Source organism: Neophocaena asiaeorientalis, unplaced genomic scaffold (assembly GCF_003031525.2).
Source record: "Neophocaena asiaeorientalis asiaeorientalis breed wild unplaced genomic scaffold, Neophocaena_asiaeorientalis_V1.1 scaffold336, whole genome shotgun sequence".
Classification (NCBI taxonomy): domain Eukaryota; kingdom Metazoa; phylum Chordata; class Mammalia; order Artiodactyla; family Phocoenidae; genus Neophocaena; species Neophocaena asiaeorientalis.
In genome coordinates this window covers 114,953-134,021 of record NW_020174788.1, presented here as the reverse complement: position 1 = coordinate 134,021, position 19,069 = coordinate 114,953, and the positions used below count along the sequence as shown (strand labels likewise).

The following is a 19,069-nucleotide window of genomic DNA, read 5'->3' as shown; positions in this document are numbered from 1 at the left end:
AAACAGGTATGCCTGGAAAAATCTTTTTTCTTGATATTTTTAGACTAAATTCAGATAATTACTAAGCCTTTTTTTCAGGTCACTCCCCACCAAAATATATAATTGCCTACATTTATAATTTTAACTTTCAGTGAGATGTCACAGTATGGCAAGTAACTCTCTTATACCTGCTATTACTACACTATATCTTACTCTGGTCCCACTCCCACCCCCACCACCGATAGAATTTATGACACCAAGCAGTCAAAGAATGCCCTAGCCAAAGTTTTTCTTAAGCTCTATGACCTTGTTAGTAAAATGATATTAGATGTATTGCTTTATAAAAATCAAGATTATTCTTCCAACTTAGAAGAGTGTGTAAAGTCAGTTCATCTCATAATGGGAAGATCAATTCTTGTGGCACTTTTGGTTTAAGGGGCCTAAAATCAAACATGTCCTAATTTTGTGCTCCTTACAACTGTTCACTTCACAGAGTTGCCGATAATTTAATATTTAAGTGGCCAATGCTTCACAGGCAGACAGGTCTTATATACTGGTTTGTGGGGAGTTTTTATTCTTTAAAAAATAAACTGTAATAAGTACATAAGGAATATGTATTAGAAATCATACTTTCCCTCTCCCCCTCCCATCTTTTCTTTCCTCTGATGGGAATGGCAGGAAAAGATACCCAGGGTATCAGAGACAATTTTTTAACAACAAAATTCCACTTAAGACATTTTTGTTTTGATATCATTTTTTTAAAAAGTTACTGAAATAAGGCTTTTGCATTTTTTGCTTGGCAGGAAAAAAATTTAACAAAATGCAGAGCGTCCAAATCAAAGGGAATTATCCTATGTAATGATCAGAACCAGTATAGTAATAATAATAAAAAACAATAATAATACCAAGAGTAAAAGCATAAATGTGCGTTTACTCTGAACTATCAACTAAGAAATAAAACAGATATTTAAGAAAGTCAAATATTCTAGGCTAATAACTTGAAATAGATTTCAAGAGATATGTATTTATCATTTTAAAAAATACATGTCATACCCTCATGCTTTTTACTTGGTTCACAATGAAATAAAGGTAAAAATTACAATTAGCTGTTATTAAATTGGTTCTTGCTAAGCAGATTTTAAAACTCCCAACAGCTTATTAACGTGCATTTTGTACAACATATTTAAGTCATGGGTATCTAAAAACATTTTTTAAGTATGCATGTATTCTCTAATTTGAAACCTTCCAAGCCAGTATCTATGAAAACTACACCCCTTATTTTAAAGGGAATATTTTAAAATCGCAATCACGCAAACCAGTTTTAACCCTCTCACTAAACTGGTGGTCAGTACACAATGGGTAACTTTTCTTTGTTCTGATTTCTTTCTCCCACCCAATAAAACTGTCTTCTTTTTTGTCACAAAATCCTCCAACTACCTAACCAGATATTTAATTCTTAAACTTTTTCTTAAAATTAAAAAGAAAAAATGTCCCTGCCCCTCGTAAAAACGTCAGACCTCTTTTCTGACTCGGCTCATAATTGTATCTTTTGAACCATAACTCAACCTTAATGTATACTGCTTGGCACCCGCGTGTTGGGAGCTAAAGAAAACGCCGTCTATGTACCTTTAAGACCACAAGCTCACTCATGCTGCCTGGCTTCTTGCCAAACGTGGAGGCAAAAGCCAGGAGGATTTTTGCAAAATATCTTCGAACAATTGTGGCTCCGTCTTCCAACACTACCACCACCACCATCTCTTTTTTAAAAAATGTGTAGAGTGGGTCAAGTGCGCACTCAGACCATCTCACCGTTTCTGGGGAAGCTGCCTTTGCCCCTCACCGGCTTCCTCTACCTCTGCCTCCCGGGGGAGGCCCTGATGGTTTGGGTTTCACAAGTTCAGCCCGTTCTGCACGAGGGTCTCTGGGCACCTTTGAGCCCCCTGGGGCTCCCCGGCTGGGTCAAAGGAAGTTCAGCCCATATTCTCCCCACGCAGCACCCCGCGTAGTCTTAAATCACAAGGTCTGAATTTCCCTTATAAAGAAGGAGCCGTCGAGCCATCTCCTCCACGCGGCGAGTCAACGTGCTTTTGGGCATTTGGAAGGCTGCGCTGAGAGCGCGGTCCGCCCTGGCATTGAGAGTTCGAGTCCCAGCCCTCCCGCTAAGGAGTAGCCAGCTTCTTGACTCCCCCAAATTTCGCGGCCGTAGAGTCACCCCCGCGGCGCGAATTTAACAAACTTACTTGTTTTGTCATGGAGTCAATGAGGCGAACGTAGAAATCCTGCTCCGTCCTTATTCCTGGAGGAGGGGCGGGGGATAGGGGAACGAAGGAGAATTAAGTGAGAGAGGATCTGCAGGAAACAAAGAATGGGGCTCCAAGGCTGATGGAACTCCGACTGTCCCGGAGAAGCAGCCAGGACCCCCTTCCCCAGTTCCCGGAAAAGGGCCTCTGGCCCAGCCCGAGCGCATTTGGAAGGCAGCCCCACCCTCAAGCACAGCAGCTGGGAATAAGGCGGACCCCCACCTGGGTTCTCTCCAGTCCCACGGCTGGAGTGCCTCTGCGTGCTCTCCGGGAGCCACCAAGGCCCTGACCGCTGTAGCCCCCTGAACTCAAGGGACTTGGGCATGAAGTCTACGCTAAGCGGAGGAACCCGGCCTTAGGAAGGGGAAGAAGAAAGAAAGCAGCCCAGCGGGGGCCAAGGCGCCACACCTGGACCCAGGTACGCGTCCGCTAATGCCGCCGCCCTCGAGCCACTCAGGGCCTCCTCAGGTGAAACCTCTTCAGGCGAAACTTAGGAGAGGCCGTTTTACCCCGAGGAGGGCGGACAACTGAGCTTTGCTCAGGGTTCTCGTCCACCTGAAGCTCCCCGCGCCCCCTACCCTCACCCGGAGCCCCGGGGTGCCGGCGCAGACCCGACGGGAGCCTCACCATTGCTGTAGAGGAGCTGGAGCCGGTAGTGAATCCCGTTATTGGTCTTTTCGCTGTTGGCTTCCTGGGTTGCAGCAGGACGCAAAGACACAAGAGACGCAGGAGAGAGGTCGGCGTGAGCTAGTGGACAGACTTCGAGGCAACTTTCCCCAAGCAGGGACCCCTGGCCTGGGAGCCGGACAGGCCCGGGAGCAGCAGAAATTGTGGCCAACTGTGATCCCTCTGCCGCCCTCCCGACCCTTACTGCTCCCTCTAAGTTTCTAAAAAATTCCGTGGGGCTCGCACGGGAGATCCCGTTCCTAGGGCCTGGGGGCTCGAGATTGGGCCAGCAGAGGCAGGAGCCACGCGTGGTCGCGCGGTCGAGGGCGGGCTCATCCCCAGCGCCCTTGACTCTGGAGTGCGAAGCCGGGCTCGCCTCTCTCCATCTCTGGGGACTCAGCACGAGCTTTTTTGGAGCAGAACCTCAGGAACTAGGAGTCCGGGTTCGCCCAGAACGGGAAGTGGCTTGGGGGACCCCGCGCGGGAGTGTGTTATGGATGCTTTGCACTCGCGAGGAGCTCGCCTCCCGAAGCGCCTGAGCCTTCTCCCCGGCTGGGGGCGAGGGGCAGCAGCGCTGCGCCCAACTTACTTTTTCCTTCTCCACGAACCCCACAAAGGCTGTCCTCTCGATCTCCACGGGCTGGCCCTGTCTGTCGTAGAGGGCCAGGACGAAGTGGAAGAAGTTGGATTTCCGCAGATTGGAAGGTGGCTGCTTCTCAAAGTGAGCCCGGGCCAGACCCACCCCGCTGCGGCCAAAGACGCAGAGTTAGACGGCTAAGTGGGACAACAACCGCGACCCCTTGTCACCTCTTACACACGCGCGAACTCTCAAACACCTTCTCTGCCCCCCAAGACGCCCTGTGGGCTCCCTACACGCCCCCTCAGGCGCCCCGGGCCCACCCGGCGACGGGACATGCGTGCTCTCGCCTGCCCAGTCCTCCCCGCCGAGGACCTGCGCGCCCCCCGAACTTGACGAAGAGGTGTGAAAGTTTTGTTTGGGTTTTGCGCAAGAGATAAAACGCTGTACGCGTTTACTCCGACCAGACGCGCGCTGCGTGGGGAGGAAGAAAAGTAGCGGTGGATGAGGTGAAGCGCGATCGTGGAATAAAGCCGGTCGTTTACAACTTAAAGGGAGGGTGGGCATGGGAGTTGGTTCTCGCCACTCCCTCGAATCTCCCGTGGGCAGGTGAGAATGGATGGGGAACATGCTCAGCTCCTCGCTGCAGCAGCCATCCTCCGGGAAACCTCATGTGCCGCCCCCTCCCCGCCCCCGGCCAGCCGCGGGTGCCCGGCCTCGGGAAGCTGTCTGTCCCCACCCCCACAAATAAAGCATGTGGAGAAAAAGGATCTGCGGGTGGAACTCAGAGCAGTCAGGAGTGGTCGCTGTGGGAAAGGGAATTGGGTGTTTTTTTTTAAAAGACCTGTCCTGACAAAGTTTCGCTGCTCCGCAGAAATCCTCACACCCTTTCCAGAAATCCTATGGATAAGGGCTGACGGTTGAGCGCGCCCTCCCGGGGGCTGGAGCCTGGGGCGCCAGGGGCGCAGGGCGGCCACTGACAGCCCGACCTGCCCGACACAAGGGCGCGCGCACACACACGCACGCGCCACACACACACACACACACACACACTTTCGCTTCTAGCCCAGTTACCCAACTCACTTTTACCGCCAACCACCCCCATCCTTATTATCATCGGGGATGGGAACAGTGTTGTGGACACTTGTCCCCAGCCCGGAGAAGATGAGGATGATGTAATTAGTCATCTTCATTCTTCCCCTTCCGCCCTCTCTGGGCCGGAGAGAGCATGGAGCCACAGATCGCCCATTCCCCCAAGCCCAGCTGGTGGCCTAAAAAAAGGGGGGGGAACCATTTCTCACTTGGGACCAGGAGTCCCCAGAATGGGTACTGAGGGTGCCCAGGAAAGTTCCCCCAGGTCAATCTCCAAAAGCAGTGCCTCTAGGCCATACAGCCTAGCATGCAGAAGCTGAGAGTGGCAGAGGGGCTAGAAGAGGCCATGGTCATAGATGGTGGGGAAGACTTTGAAGGGACATCAGAATTAAAGTTAGGAGTTGCTGTTCTTTGGGTGGACCAAGAAAAACTGAAAGCTAAAGGGAGAGGGAGGGAGAACCAGAGAGGAGAAATAAGAGATGATTCTAGGGGGAAATTGAAAGATAAAAGGGGAGAGAAATGGAGTTAAGAGAAGGAAAAAGAGGAAAGGGGAAGAAAGAGTGAAGAAAGAAGAGGGAGGAAAGAGGAAGAAAGTGAAGAAAGAGGAAGGAAAGAAGGAAGAGGGAAGGAAAAGAAAGGGGGAAAGAAAGGAAGTAAAGAAAGGAGGAAGAAAGGAAGGAAAAGGAGTAAGGAAGAAAAAGGGAGGAAGAAAGGGAGGAAAGGAAGAAGGAAAGTTTTTTAAAGGGGGGGGAAGAAAAGAAAGAGAAAAAGGAGGAAGGAAAGGAAGAACGAAGGAGAGAAAAGGAGGAAGGAACGAGAGAAGAAAAGGCAAAGAAAAGAAAGAAGAAAGAAAGAAAGAAAAAGAAAGGAAAGAAAAAAATAGGAAAGGAAAAGGAAGGAAAGAAAAAAAAGACAGGCGGCCTGAAAAGAAACAGCAATCACAGAAAAACACAGATATCCAACATCATACTGGTGAGACGCCTCTTCAGGCTTAAAACAAAATGAAAACAGTCACAGACCAGGCAGGGAAAAGTGCCGGTAAAGCGCGGGCTCCTCGCAGGCAGCTCCTGGCTCTGCGGCCGCAGGCAACCAAGACAGAGCGGCCGGGGAGAGCGGAGCCCCGGAGACGAGCAGAGCCGAGCGGCAGACGCAAGAGCGCGGCCCGGCCCCGCGGCGGCGGCTTCCGCTACCACCTCCCGGCTCTGCTGCTCGCGGCTTGCCTCCCCGGCCGCGGTCCCCGAGCGGTACTCACCTCTGCGCCGCCGTGTTGGCGTCCAGCACCCCGGCGCCCTGCATCCACGTCCGCACCGCGTTCATGCCGCTGCCCAGCGGCTCTTCCTTCATGCTGCTTCCACTCCGTTGGATGCTTTCCTGAATCCCAAACATGAAAACAACCTTTTCTTGTGGAAAATCTCCCCCCCCCTGAAAATTTGAAAAAAAAAAAAAAAAAAAAAAAAGGAAAAAAAAACGCCAGCCAGAGATTTTTTTTTTTTTTGAGTTGTTGAACTCGCGCTAGAAGATCAAGACGGGCTGGAAAGCAAATTTTTTAAAAATGTAACCCTTCGCTCAAAACTGAGCGATAACCCGAAGGAAAAAAAAAAAAAGGAGAGAAAAAAGGAAGGGAAAATCCAACAAAAAGACCAAAATTAAAAAAATAGAGATGTATGCTTGGCTGTTGGGGGTTGTTTGGTTGGTTAATTTTTGGTTTGGGTGCTTTTTTTTCTTTTTTTTTTTTTTTTTTTTTTTTTTGTAATGATCACAGGCCGGTGGAGGACAGGAGGGGCTGGAGTTTCCTTTTGTAGAGGTACCGTTCACTTGAAGAAGCAGGAAGAAAAAAAAAAACCCTGATGGCAATTTAAGAAACAATAGACTCAACTCGCGCTGCCGGCTTTGCTACTTCAAGTGTCATTTTCCACAACCAGGCAAGTTTTTCCCCTCTCTCTCTCTCTCTCTTTTTTTTTCCTCCTTCTCTCCCAACCAAAGATGTTTCTTTCCTTTCAGTGCGTATAGATGAGGAGGACGCTGGTTGCCATAGACAGATACACTGGGGAGGGGGGCAGGGAAAGACAGAGAGGAAAGGAGAGGAGAGGAGAGGGAGAAAGAGAGAGAGGTGGACCCTGCTGAATGGAGATTCTGTTTTCTCCTTGCTAAAATAGAAGTGATTTGCAGGCTTTCCCTATGGAATCCAGTTTGACTCTCCCCAGAGCTAAACACAAGCACACTAACCCCAAAGGGAGGAGGCGGGGCCCGCGCGTCAATGACCCGCCCCTTCATTTGCATAACGTCATCCTTCCGCCTCGTCTCAGCCAATCGCGGCGCAGGAGCCTACTGGCTCTCAGCACAGGGCCACGCTCCCTCATTAACATCCCTCTCCGGGTGGCGCAGGGGAGCCGGCCAAAGTTCCTCGCAAAGTGGCGCGCGAAGGATCGCTTAGTACCCGTGTCCGAGCTGGAGAGGAGCGGGGCTGAGCTGGGCAGAGCCGGGCAGGAGAAGGGAGACAGAAGGAAGGGGAGGAGGATATTCTTCTCAGGGATTTGAGCTGGGGTCTGCGTCCCGGCCATTGCAGTCTGTTAAGCATCCTCGCCGCGCCCTGAGCGCGCTCAAGGCGCACAGGCTGCGCCCTCCCAGGGCCGTGTCCTGCTCCGCTGTTCTGGGACGTCGGGGGCAAAAGTGGAGGAGACGGGAGAGCCCGGGCAGAAAAAGCAGGACGCGCATGCCAGGTGCCCACCTCTTCGCTTTGAGGAGGGGATGGTGGGTTGGAAAAATGGGTGTGTAGATCGGCGCTGGGAGCTCGCGGACGGCACTGCCCCCACGCTGGGAGGGAGGGGTGGACCCTGGGCTCCGGCAAGCAAGGCGCTGTGGACCCCCAGGGAGTGGGGGACCCGGGCTCTGCCCCTAGTCAAGCCACTGAAACCCCTCTCGCTCCGCGGCTAGCCTGGAGACCGCCGGCGTTAGGCACTGTCCTCACATGCTCACTTCTCTGGAGCATCCCGCGGGATAGGTAAACCACCGTTTACCTAACGAATGCTCGCACTGGAGCTGTGCCAGGCTGCGTTTTAAAATTTGCTCGGAATAAATCCCCACCCCCTCATCACCGCCCCACCAAATAGTTTTTTCCTTAGAGTAACTACCAAAGCAAAAACAACGTATCTGATTAGTTATCTGGTGTAGGGTTTCTCTCCTCCTCATTCTTTCTGTTAAAATGGGGGGCTTGAACAAACCTTCCCCCAACTTCAGCCTCTGCCACCTGTCAAGAAAGAGAGAGATCAGGGAAGGAGGGAATGAAGGGAGGGAGAGAGGGAAGAAGGGAGGAAGGAAGGGAAGACGAAATGATCTCCTTCCTCAGACCCTTCAACATGTAAGCTTGTGGCTGGCTAAGGAAATAGCTAGATGTTTCTGCGTAACGTGCCCCATCATTTTTTAGCAGGTTGTAACCTCTAATAAGCACATGGTGAACTTCTGTTTCATTGCCCTCAAAGGAACTCCCTGACTGCAGCCAAATCTGCTAAGGGCTCCTTCGGGGAAATTCTCTGCCAGAAATCCAGGTCCCCTTTCTGCCGGCCCTTCTTGGCCTTTTGATTTAGGGAGCTCATGGGGTCAGTGATGGAAAAGTACACATGCTCATGTTGAATGGAATGGAGACAGGCAGAAGTTAAACTTAGTGCTCTTGGCAGAGCAGGAAGGTGGGAGCCACTTCCAGATTCATAAACTAGTTGAAAGACTGTGTTTCAGGCCTGAGGATACACGGCCACTGTCTTCAACACTGCTTTATCTCTTGTGCACAAAGCCTGCCCAGTCTCATACCATTTAATTTGGACCACTTAATGTGCTGAGCTTTTCCTCCCTGATATCATAATTAATGCCATTTCCTCCAAGAAGCTCTCGAAGAGATCTGTTTGATCCATCAGGGTCCCCACACTACCCACCAGAGTTCCTGGCACACAGTAGATGTTCGTAAGGGGTATGTTGGTGGAAACACTGGAAGGATTATAGTTTTGTGAAGAGGGAAAAGGGGAAGCTGGACATTCTCCATCTCTATAGAATTTAAGTGCACAATTGAAACTTGGCCTGCTGAAAATTTCCCAAAGCTCCAGGTTTAACCTCCAAGGCCCAAAGGGTCCCCAGAGCCAATCCCTTCCCCTTCCTGGACCATCCCCTGCCTTCTCTGAGGGGATCCTTCCAGAGAAGGGGGACCAGGAAGCAGAGGCCACCTTCCTATCAAAGAGTCCCAGGTAGCACTGGCATAAGACTGAGATCTCCATCTCTTTAATTGCCTGAGCCTCCATTTCACTCTCCAGTAAACAGTGCTAGGACTCCAAGCTGAGTCTGGTGAGGTACATACCCCAGTGATGGGGAACGCACAATGGGGCATCAGATCACTGTCAAAGGTGACAGAGAACGGAGAGACACAGCCACTCTGAGGACCAGGTTCAGTGACAGCAACACAACAGATGGATTTCTAGGGGGGGTCAAGCAAATCTAGAAGCACTCTGCAAATGATATGTTTGTGGAGGGGCCTGAAGCTGCGTGATCCAAAAGAGAAACTGGCCCAGAGAAAGAAGCCTTCAGCAGCCCAATTCCTGCCCCAGAGCCAGTAATCTCCAGGAACCAAATAGGAGGAAGGCAACCTCCACATCCACCAGGCCATGGGAGGAAAAATAAAAGGGGGCAAGTATCTTTTGATATGACCAAGTCCATTTGGCTATGCAGAGGCAGCAGATACTTCACCTGGGATGGTGAGTGTACTTTCTTTTAATCAAGCAGAGTGTATTCGTAGTCTTTCTTCTGGGTATCCTTGTGCTTTCAATCTTGCTTTCTTAGCCAGTAATAAATGTTTAAGCAGGAAGGAAGCTAAAGAGAAGGTGGAAAAGAGACAAAGAGGGTGATAGAAAAGTAGGAACAACACCCAGGCCAGCAGAATGGTACCTTTTTGTGGATTTCCTCTGGTGAATAATGAACGAGCACTGGCAGTTTTAAACTTTGAAAAATCCCTTAAACGCTTTTCAGTCTTCCCTCATGTAGGTTTGCACCACCTCCAAAAAGCAAAACCTGTGTGTACAGGGGTGACTGTAAAGTATGTACTGAGACTGTCTTCATGCTTTTTTACATTATAGTCACATCCTCTGTGGAGAGACAAACTTGTATGTATAGCATTGCCCAGGCTTTGTAGCATATCTGTGATATGACTTTAGGGTAACTCAGGAGGGTAATCAGTTATAAGGTAAACCCTGCTTATCAGCTTAATCAAATGGGGGAAGGAGGAATTTTGTTAGAAATGCAGATTTCCAGGCCTTGTCCAGACCTGCAGAATTAGGGAGGAATTAAGTGAGGGGTAAAGAACATGTACACGAGGAAAATATACAGCAGAATGAGTTTATATGGGGAAGGAGCAATTGGAAAGACTTGATATTTCCCCTGGAGTGAAGACTCCCTCAGGGCTTCTCAGAGTTTCTTCCGCCTGGCGGTGGGCGCGGTTTAGCTTCCACCCACTTCCTCTCAGTTGCTCCAGACAGTAGACAAGGCTGCCCAGCTCTCGGGGTCTCCCCGCGTTGGGGGTAACTCAGGCCCTGTGAGCAAGCCCTTCTCCCCACCCCGACCTTTGACACCTTCTCACTCTTGGATATCCCAACCCTCTTAAGGCACAAAGAGATCAATTCCGTTTCCTGAAGAGCATCAGTCGCCGCGGTAACTTCCGGGGAGAGCAAATAGAAACACACCCGTTCCCCAAAAGAGCGGAGACAAGATGCCCAGACAAGATGCCCAGCTAAGACTAGGGGGACGTCCCAGGGAAAGAGGGAATCTTCTCCGCTAGTCCGCCCCCAGGAGGCCAGACTTGGGACCTGTCATTTAGAAAATTCCTTCGTTTCGGTCCCCCTTATGAAGACGCGCCCCCAGAAGGGCCGCCTGTCTGGGAAGTGCCCCCTACCTTTTGCCGCTAGCCAGAGCCCACTCAGAGTGAAACCGGAAGAAAGATGCCTCTTTCAAAGCTGGGAAGAAGGGAAAAAGGAAAGATGGGGCGATGAAGGCCAAAGGCGCAAAGTCCTGCCGCACGCGGCCGGCTCCGAAGGCGTCCCTCCGCGGCCTGGAGTCACGGGCAGGGTTGGACAGAGGCCAAGGCACTGCCCCAAAGAGGAGAAGGATAGGTGGGTGGAGGGTGGTGGCCCGGGGCCCTGGGAAAGAGAGGATCTGAGCGGGGCGCAACTCCGCAGTGCCCCCTGAGCAGCACCCAGACGCCGGCGGGGGTGGTCAAACAACGGATCCCGGTCGCCCGCGGCAAAACCCTGCCCCTGCCCTCCTAATACGTCTACCCGCTGCCCTCGAGGAATGCGTAGGAGCAGGAGGCCACGGTTCCACCGGAAATCCGTCTGTCCTCCCTCCTTGCTCTCAGTCCTCTCTGGCGAGCGGCAAAGGGAAGGGGGCATTTCCCTGGACCATGAACCCTGATTCCGACCCCCCAGCACTGCAGAGAAGCCCCGGTTTGCTCACCCAGTCTGACTGATACTTCCAGACCCTGGGAGCGTGCCTCTTCCCACAGCACGGACAGGGAAACTGAGGCCTAGAGAGGGACAAAGTCACCCACAGAGAGCTAGGAGGTCGAAATCAGGCAAATAACACCGCTGGGGCTCTGGCTTGGGAGCGCTTAGTCTGCATGGGACGAGGGCTTGAGGCCAGGGTTTCGAGCAAACCTTTCCCGGATCGAGCCTGCAGACTCTCGGGTTTCCTCTGGGGCGGCCCCCAGATAAGAATAGATCCCATTTGTTGAAGGTTTTATGGGCATAAACTCACCGAATTCCCACAACAGACAAACAAGGCAGGTAAGATCACCCCTATTTTACAGGTGAGAAAACTGACGCTCTGTGATTAAAATGAAACAACTTGTCCACAGCCGCATTGCTAATAATAAACTCGCCGAGTCCAAATTTCTCCAGAGCCTCTCCTCTGAACCTTGGATCCAAACCACTCACCCAGCTTCGGCGCTTATCTCCCCCATTCGCCTTGGTGCTTGCCCCCCATGGCTCGAAGACCCCTTTAGCTCTCGAGCCTGTAGGTATCCTGGATGAGAAAGGAGCGTGGGTGCAAGTTGTCCCCCCGAAAGCAGGCAGCAGACAGTAGAGAGGAGGGTAAACGGTTCTGAAAAGCCCTAATACGCGAACTGTATGCGCATTCCAGCGGTCAGATACAAATGCCCGCGTCTCTCGGGGCCGCCAGCGGCAGGGCGCGCTAGGGTCGTGCCAGCTCCAGCCCTGGCTCTGCCACATTTGTTATGTGACCTCCAGTCAGCTGCTTCTCCCCAGCCCTAGCCGAAGTTTTAGAGCTCCAGGCGCACGCAAAGTTGCCTAATTGAAATAGACTAAATAAAAGACTGCGGGGATGCATGGGACGCCCATCAGAGGACAGAAAGCTGGACACCTGCGGATGCGCTTTAATGGAGGAAGGCCGTATGGCCTTGGAATGACCATAGCTAAAAGCTGAAGTTACTCTGTGCAGAGAGAACACAGTTAGGGGCACTGCCAGAAAGGTCCCAGTCAAAGGCTGCCCCAGGGCACGACCTTACTCCTCCCCTGACCCTTCCCCACAGTCCTCCAGCCCGCAGGATTGGAGTCTGATCCGGCTGATTGATTCTGGAGTCTGAATGGCCCTCGCTCCCCGCACGGAAGGAGAGCAGGGGTTGCCGGGCTGTTTGGAAATTAGCATTCCTTCAGTAGTGCAAATCTGAAAGAAGGAAACTGAGGCCTTCGAGGATTTGGAGCAGAAGGTAAGGAGAAGGCCAGTTTGCTTAGAGGAAAGTAGAAGAGAGGACGAGTTTAGCAGACAACCTCGAGATGCCCTAGTCACAGAAAGTTCTCGAGTGTGTTTTCTTTAACGTGCAATTCACTGGATATTTACGCACCGCTCCGCGCTTGGAGGTCTTTGTTGGATGTGTGTGATGTGAGTGTGCAAATATTTGTACAAACGAAGAGTGGTTGCATATCGTGGGTCTGTGCAATACGAGTGTGTGGCAGTGAGTGACATCGCGCACTTGGGTGCATGTGTGCGCGTGCTTGAGAATTTTTGCACACAACCGTGAGTACACGAGTGCATGTGTATAGTGTGTGCATGTGTCACGTGTAGACAGTCCTCGTTTATGTGAGTGGGTGTGCATGTAATGTGTGCAAAAGCATCGTACACGTGTCTGAGCCTGAGCTCATATGTGATTCGTGTGTCCATATCTGCATGTGAAACCCAGCGAAGTAGTCCCCCAAAGAGCTCAGGTCCAATCGGAGGAAAGGTGCGGGCAGGATGCAAAGATCTCAGGTCCAATCGGAGGAAAGGTGCGGGCAGGATGCGGATTGAGCGCCCCACGGCAGGCGTAGAAACTGTAGCTCCTTTGGCATGCAGGTAGGAGGAGGTCGTCCACAGGGCGCAGGAACCTCCCAGAGGCTACAGGTTAGCGCCCAGCTCGGCTCCAGGCGGGCGAGGCAGGTTCCCCCGGGGTCCACAAATTACCCGGAATGCGCGCGCACTGATCCCTGCTGGACAGTTCCGCGTTCTTAATTGTTCCTCGCGGACAGTTTCTGATTATTGATGCCGTGTGTCCTAAAAGAGACTGCTTCGGATTATCTGCGTATTTATTATCTTTATCACCGCCATTATTTGGTCGCTGTATGAAGATGGTGCCAAGCCCACCAAGACCGCCGTGCCCCGCCTCTCCGAGGCTGCCCTGGGCATGCAGTGACCCGCGGGTGCCCGAATCTTCCCTTTACGTGGAGCCACAGCGCCACCTCGCGATCACCCGGCCTCCCTCCCGTCACTGCCGGCCAAGGCAGAGCCTTTCCTGGTTCAGACCACCCAAGTTCCCACTACTGGTTTTCCATTTGCTTTTCATTCCTCTTGCCCTCACTAGAATGTTCCACTTCGCCGGAGCCTAGAGATTCCTCCAAACACACCTTTGCCGCCGCACCTTTGTACCGGAGCGGAATGCCTACACCCTTCTCCACCTAGAGAAGCTCCTCTCCCCTTGCCATCACCGGCTCAAGTTCACCTCTTCCGCGAAAACTTTCCAAACCCATTCTATAGGTAGTCACTCACGCCTTTTCCTGATTCGCCTAATGTTCATATCATATCGGACAGGAAAATATCCTTTAAATGTCTCTCCGTCCTCCCTAAACAAGGAGCTCCTCGACAATATCTGTTGTTGCTTATACCAACGACAACGACAAAAATAACAATAAAAGCTGGTATTTACTGAGAGCATATCATGGAGCATCTTATGCAATGTACTGTTCTAAACACTTGACTTTCATTATCTCATTTAATTTACCAGGAAAACCATGAAGTAAGCATCAGTACAATTTCCCAGTTTTCAGGTGAAGCTAGAGTTCCTGTCCAAGGTCGCATTGAAGATCCCAAACCAAGTCTGTTGGTGTGATGCCAGAACCCACTTTTCTTAACCTCTGTGCCTTGCAAATTTATTCAGCTCTATATCCACAGGCTTTACGACAGGACCAGTCACAGAGTGGGCATTCATATATTATGAATAAAGGAACCACTGCCAATTTAAATTCTTTCCAGGACAGTTGGATTAGAAAAACACTGCAATTATCAGATACCTTAGTTGAAATATTACCACAATGATTTATCCCAAAAGAGGATTCCACTGTTAACTAGATAGGTGACCTTGGTCAAGTCATTTCATCCTCAATTGCCTTGTTTGTAAAAGCAGGTTTGCTGTAAGGAATAAGTGAGGGGAAAATATAAAGTATTTGGTACAGCCCCTGGTACTGTAGTCAATATTCAATAAAAGTTTGCTATTTATATAATTGGTAATGATAGCTTAAGAAAGTAAGGCAGAAAACACAAAATCGACTTACCCCTATTCACAGAGAATTCATGGTACCTCTGTATAAAATTATCTCACTATTATATCTTCATTTTCATCTTGAACATAAAATATGTAATAAAATATGTTTGGTTTACTGTGGTTAGGGTGTTAATGTTAACCCTGCTCTGTTATAAGATTTTAAGGGGTGGGGAGGGAAAGATATAATTAAACAGTAAATCAGCAGACTTTGACTCTCACCCTTTCCTTTTGCTTTGTAGGTTTTTACCAAGAAGGATTTAAAGAAAGACTATAAAAGTGCTTATTATTCTGGAAAGTACAAAACTCTATTTTTTAATTTTGGGGACGTTCTGGGCTAGTTTTTCCCCCCACTTGAAACACTTTGTTGCTAGTAATACACTAAAAGTTTTAAAATATGTATCTAAACAAATAATTGTACCCAAATAAAAGAAACAAATGAAGCTTGTTTAAACATATTCCAGACCTTCAGACATTTCCCCAAAAGGCTAAGTTTTAAAGGTTCAGGGTGCCTTTGTAGAGTGAGCCATCAAGCAATTACTCTTATTAGCAATTTAAGTGAATATGAACTTTTCTATCTGATCGGGCTCTAACTTTTCTATTGTCAAATTATTTTAGAAAGACTCTATTGATTGGTATAATCATGTCAAAGAACTGATTTCTCCTCAGAGAAATGAGTCTAATAAAATCCACAAAAGGCATAAATGTGTCTCCCCATTTAGCTGGCCCAAAATGAATTTCTAGAAACTTCATCCCAGCCCCACATTTAGTTTAGTTCATTTGTACCTGCTTCCTATTCTATGCAATACTAATGTATGAAGATGAATAAATGGACTCAGGAAATCTTACCTGCCTCAAATTAATGTGTTAAGAGATTTTGTTATATAGCTGACAGATATTTTATTACCCCTGATTGGGGGTTTGATTCATACTGATGGTGTGAGAAGCTGGCTTTTTGACAGCTGGGTCACGTACTGTGGGGCTGTGGGTCCTGTTCTGTTTTTATTTTCTTCTTTTTTTTTTTTTTCTTCTTCTTTTTTTTATTCCTAGTATGGTAGCCATTAGAGATGCTCACCAAAATTATGATTTTTCTTCTTCCAGGTGCATAGTAAGATTAAAGTATTCTGATCCTTCTGCATTTAGATGTGACCTTGTAATTTGCTTTCACAAATGAGGAACTAGCAGTAGCAGTATGCGTTATTTATAGGCAGAAGCTTTAAGAGCCAGGGTGCAATTCACCAAATCCCCTTCCCCGTGTCACAGCTGCTGGCCATCCCCAGATGGAGTTTCGCTCCACCTGCCACTCTTTGCAAAAAGTGAAGAGCCCTCCAACCCACAGTGGACTTTTAACGTGAATGGGAAATAATCTTTTCTTACTGTATGTCCCAGAGATTTTTTACTGCAGCATAATCCAGCCTCTCCTGTCTAATATGCCTAGGAAGGTAGCTTATGTTTCTTTTTCTTTTTGCAGACAATGTGAAAATTCTCCTAAGATGAAAAGTACACTTCCACTTCTAATTAAATAGAATAATCAGATAACAAAATTATTCAATGAGAAATTGGTATCTTATTTTCTTCCTCAATTCATACATTTCCTGTGGATTAAAACATCATTTTGAAAATTCTGAAATGGGGAAACAATTGAATTTTAGATAGGCAGAAAAGGAATCTCAAAATCATCGCTAGACCTTCATAAGAATTTCCAGTGGGCCCTTTGTCCACTTGCAGATACACAATGTAGGGAATTTTATAGGTTCTGATTAGAAAAGATTCTTATTAGCAATTGTATGAGGGAACAGAGAAACATTTCTTTCTCCACTGGGTTCATCTCTATAATTTCAGGTTGGGGAAAGGGGGAAAATACTTGACTTATCAACTTGTGTTTAAGGAACATAATCTAGGGCAAATCAATTAACATTTCCAGACCTTACTTTCTTCATCTGGAAAATAAGAGTGTTGAAGTAAGACCATCTTAGGATACCATCCAGTTCTACTAAACTAGAACTCCAAGATACTTGGGTGATTTCAATTTTAGGAATCAACACTACAGTAGTACAAGAATCTTGTTTCTATCCTCAGCACTATTTTGTGGGACACCTGTAATTTTTTTCACACTGATCCCCAACTTAAAGCTACTGCTTCTTAAGAAGATAGATAGTGCTTCTTTTCTTCAACCTCACATTTTTTAAGATAGGAATCTGCTAGAAAATTGGACCATATAGATTTGGGGCCATGTAAAATGCTTTTTCATTTTCTAGCCAAGAGGAACATTCTGCTTTTTTATTGGAGAGCTGTTCTCTTCAGGTTTCAAGAGCAGAACACCTAAGGAAATTTCTCGTGAATTTTCAGTAAATTTTTGTGAGAAAATATTGATCATGTAACAAGTGCTGCAGGGTGAAATCATTACTCTGTTCTTTATCCTCAGTGTGGTATGACTGACTACCAAAAACAATACTATTACCTTCCTTTGGATAATAGTTTACAACTGAGAAGGAGGTTTCACATGAGTTATTGTCTTGACTCCTCTGAACAAACCATGCAAGTGACATTTCTCCCCCATTTCACGAGGGAGGAGCTGAGGTTGAGATTTGCCCTTGTCCCGTGGCTAGTAAGCAGCCAGGTCTGGCTGTAACCCAAGAGCCACAGCTGCCCATGAAATTAAGAAAGCTGTCTGCAACTCTACCAGGGAATAGAAAGTGTTGAAATCAGGGCACAGGGTACTACTTGACAGAAAGATGAAGGATGCTTTCTGTTACACACATTATTGCTGTGAACTGATTCCTGGTTTCTCTCTCCTCTGGGTACTCCCCCAAAATTACAGTACTTTGCTTGTAGTTAGGTGTGGTCATCTGACCTACTTGAGCCAGAGCATTTATTTAGAAGTGAGAGGACCCAGAGTAGTCACTCCCCTCAACCAGAGGTATTACCAAGGGTAGATCCATCAGTTGGGGTCCTGCTGCCCATGATCACAATGAGCAGAGGTCTTTGCCAATACCCAATAGATTTAATTCTTTTTTTTTGTGGTACGCGGGCCTCTCACTGCTGTGGCCTCTCCCGTTGTGGAGCGCAGGCTCCGGAAGCGCAGGATCCGGAAGCGCAGGCTCAGCGGCCATGGCTCACGGGCCCAGCCGCTCCGCGGCATGTGGGATCTTCCCGGACTGGGGCACGAACCTGCATCCCCAGCATTGGCAGGCGGACTCTCAACCACTGCGCCACCAGGGAAGCCCTACCCAATAGATTTAATGTAAGCAAGTGATTTAAGCCACCGGGGATTTGGGGTTCGCTTATCACAGCTTAGGTTAGTCTGCCCTGACTGGTATGGTTTCCTAATTCAAATATAACTCTTTTGTAAAAGAAAACTATCTCTGTGGGGTGGTCTTTTGTAAACTTGAGTCATATACAGTCAGCCCTCCGTATCCCTGCGTTCTGGATCCAAGGTTGCTTGAATCCACTGGATGTGGAACCCTGTGGATACGGACGGCCGACTGGGACTGGACTACACCATTTTACATAAGGGACTTGAACGTCCTTGGATTCTTCTATTTGTGGAGTCCTGGAACCCATCCCCCTCGGATACCAAGGACGACTCTACACATACCTTTTAAAAAGAAAATATTCTCCTGGATCCCTCATGTTTTTATTTAAATCAATTTTACTATTGTACTTAAATACGCACAAGCATAAAACTAGGGATAAATTCTTTATGCATATAGCACAAACAACTGTGAAAACAAATTATAAAATAATGAAAAACACAACAAAAGCAAAGATTCATAAATGAACAATAATAAAACACTGGAAAACATTGTTTTGTGGAAACTAAATTGCCACTCAAATGTCAAGATGGTTCTGAGTTCAAAAAAGTAGGTTCTTTGAGGCTGGTATGCCTGTATAATTATATCTGGCATAATGTCTCAATTCTTCTACCATTTTTCTCTTTTTTTGAACCACCATAAAACATTCCTTAATACATGTGGTATAGGATAAAGCTTAAAGGAGTTATTTCAGTAGCAAATCCACCTCTGTCCCTTTCTTGCCAGCTTATGGCAATAAAGAATCACTGTTGGCACCAATAAACACAAACTAAAATGTGAGATTAAAAATCTTATGTCAGTACTTGGTTTTATGGAAATTACCCAGATAAGTCTGACTATGCTTAACTTTTTAATAGTATCATTGAAATGAAAGCCCTGTGCTTTTAAATTCCTGTCAAAATCTAAGAAACTCCCCACTCTCCAAAATATATTGTATATGCCACTGAACTGTATGTACACTTAAAAATGGCTGAAGTGGTACATTTTATGTGTATTTTACCACAATTTTTAAAAAGTTTTTTTCAGAGAGAATAGTGCAAGTTTCAGAGCAAGATATCCTGACTATCAAATCCCCACTCCCACTATTTTGATGCTGAGCGACCTTGAGGCAAGTTGCTTAACCTCTCTGAACCTCGGGTACCTCATCAGCAAAGTAGTACGGTACTCATTAAACAGTTGTTTTGAGCAAAAACGAAGATAGAGTAAATGGAAGAGTCTAGCACAGTACCAGTCTGTGGAGAACTGCTATGTGTTTCCTCCTGGGCCATTGCTAAGACTGCATTTCTCAGCTTCCCTAGCAGCT

At 48.1% G+C, this 19,069-nt stretch overlaps 1 protein-coding gene across 5 annotated transcripts in view; it reads right to left on the bottom strand.

The window, feature by feature from the left end:
* Positions 1 to 6,231, bottom strand: part of EBF1 (EBF transcription factor 1) — a 449,793-nt gene extending 443,562 nt beyond the window's left edge. For all 5 annotated transcript variants that reach the window (XM_024760167.1, XM_024760169.1, XM_024760168.1 and 2 more), the window contains exons 1-4: positions 5,867 to 6,231; positions 3,535 to 3,691; positions 2,907 to 2,970; positions 2,220 to 2,275 (exon numbers count right to left, since the gene is read on the bottom strand). In XM_024760167.1, the coding sequence (XP_024615935.1) occupies positions 2,220 to 2,275; positions 2,907 to 2,970; positions 3,535 to 3,691; positions 5,867 to 6,000 (411 nt within the window). In that variant the 5' untranslated portion in view covers positions 6,001 to 6,231. The remainder of the gene's footprint in view (positions 1 to 2,219; positions 2,276 to 2,906; positions 2,971 to 3,534; positions 3,692 to 5,866) is intronic.
* Positions 6,232 to 19,069: the final 12,838 nt, after the last annotated feature.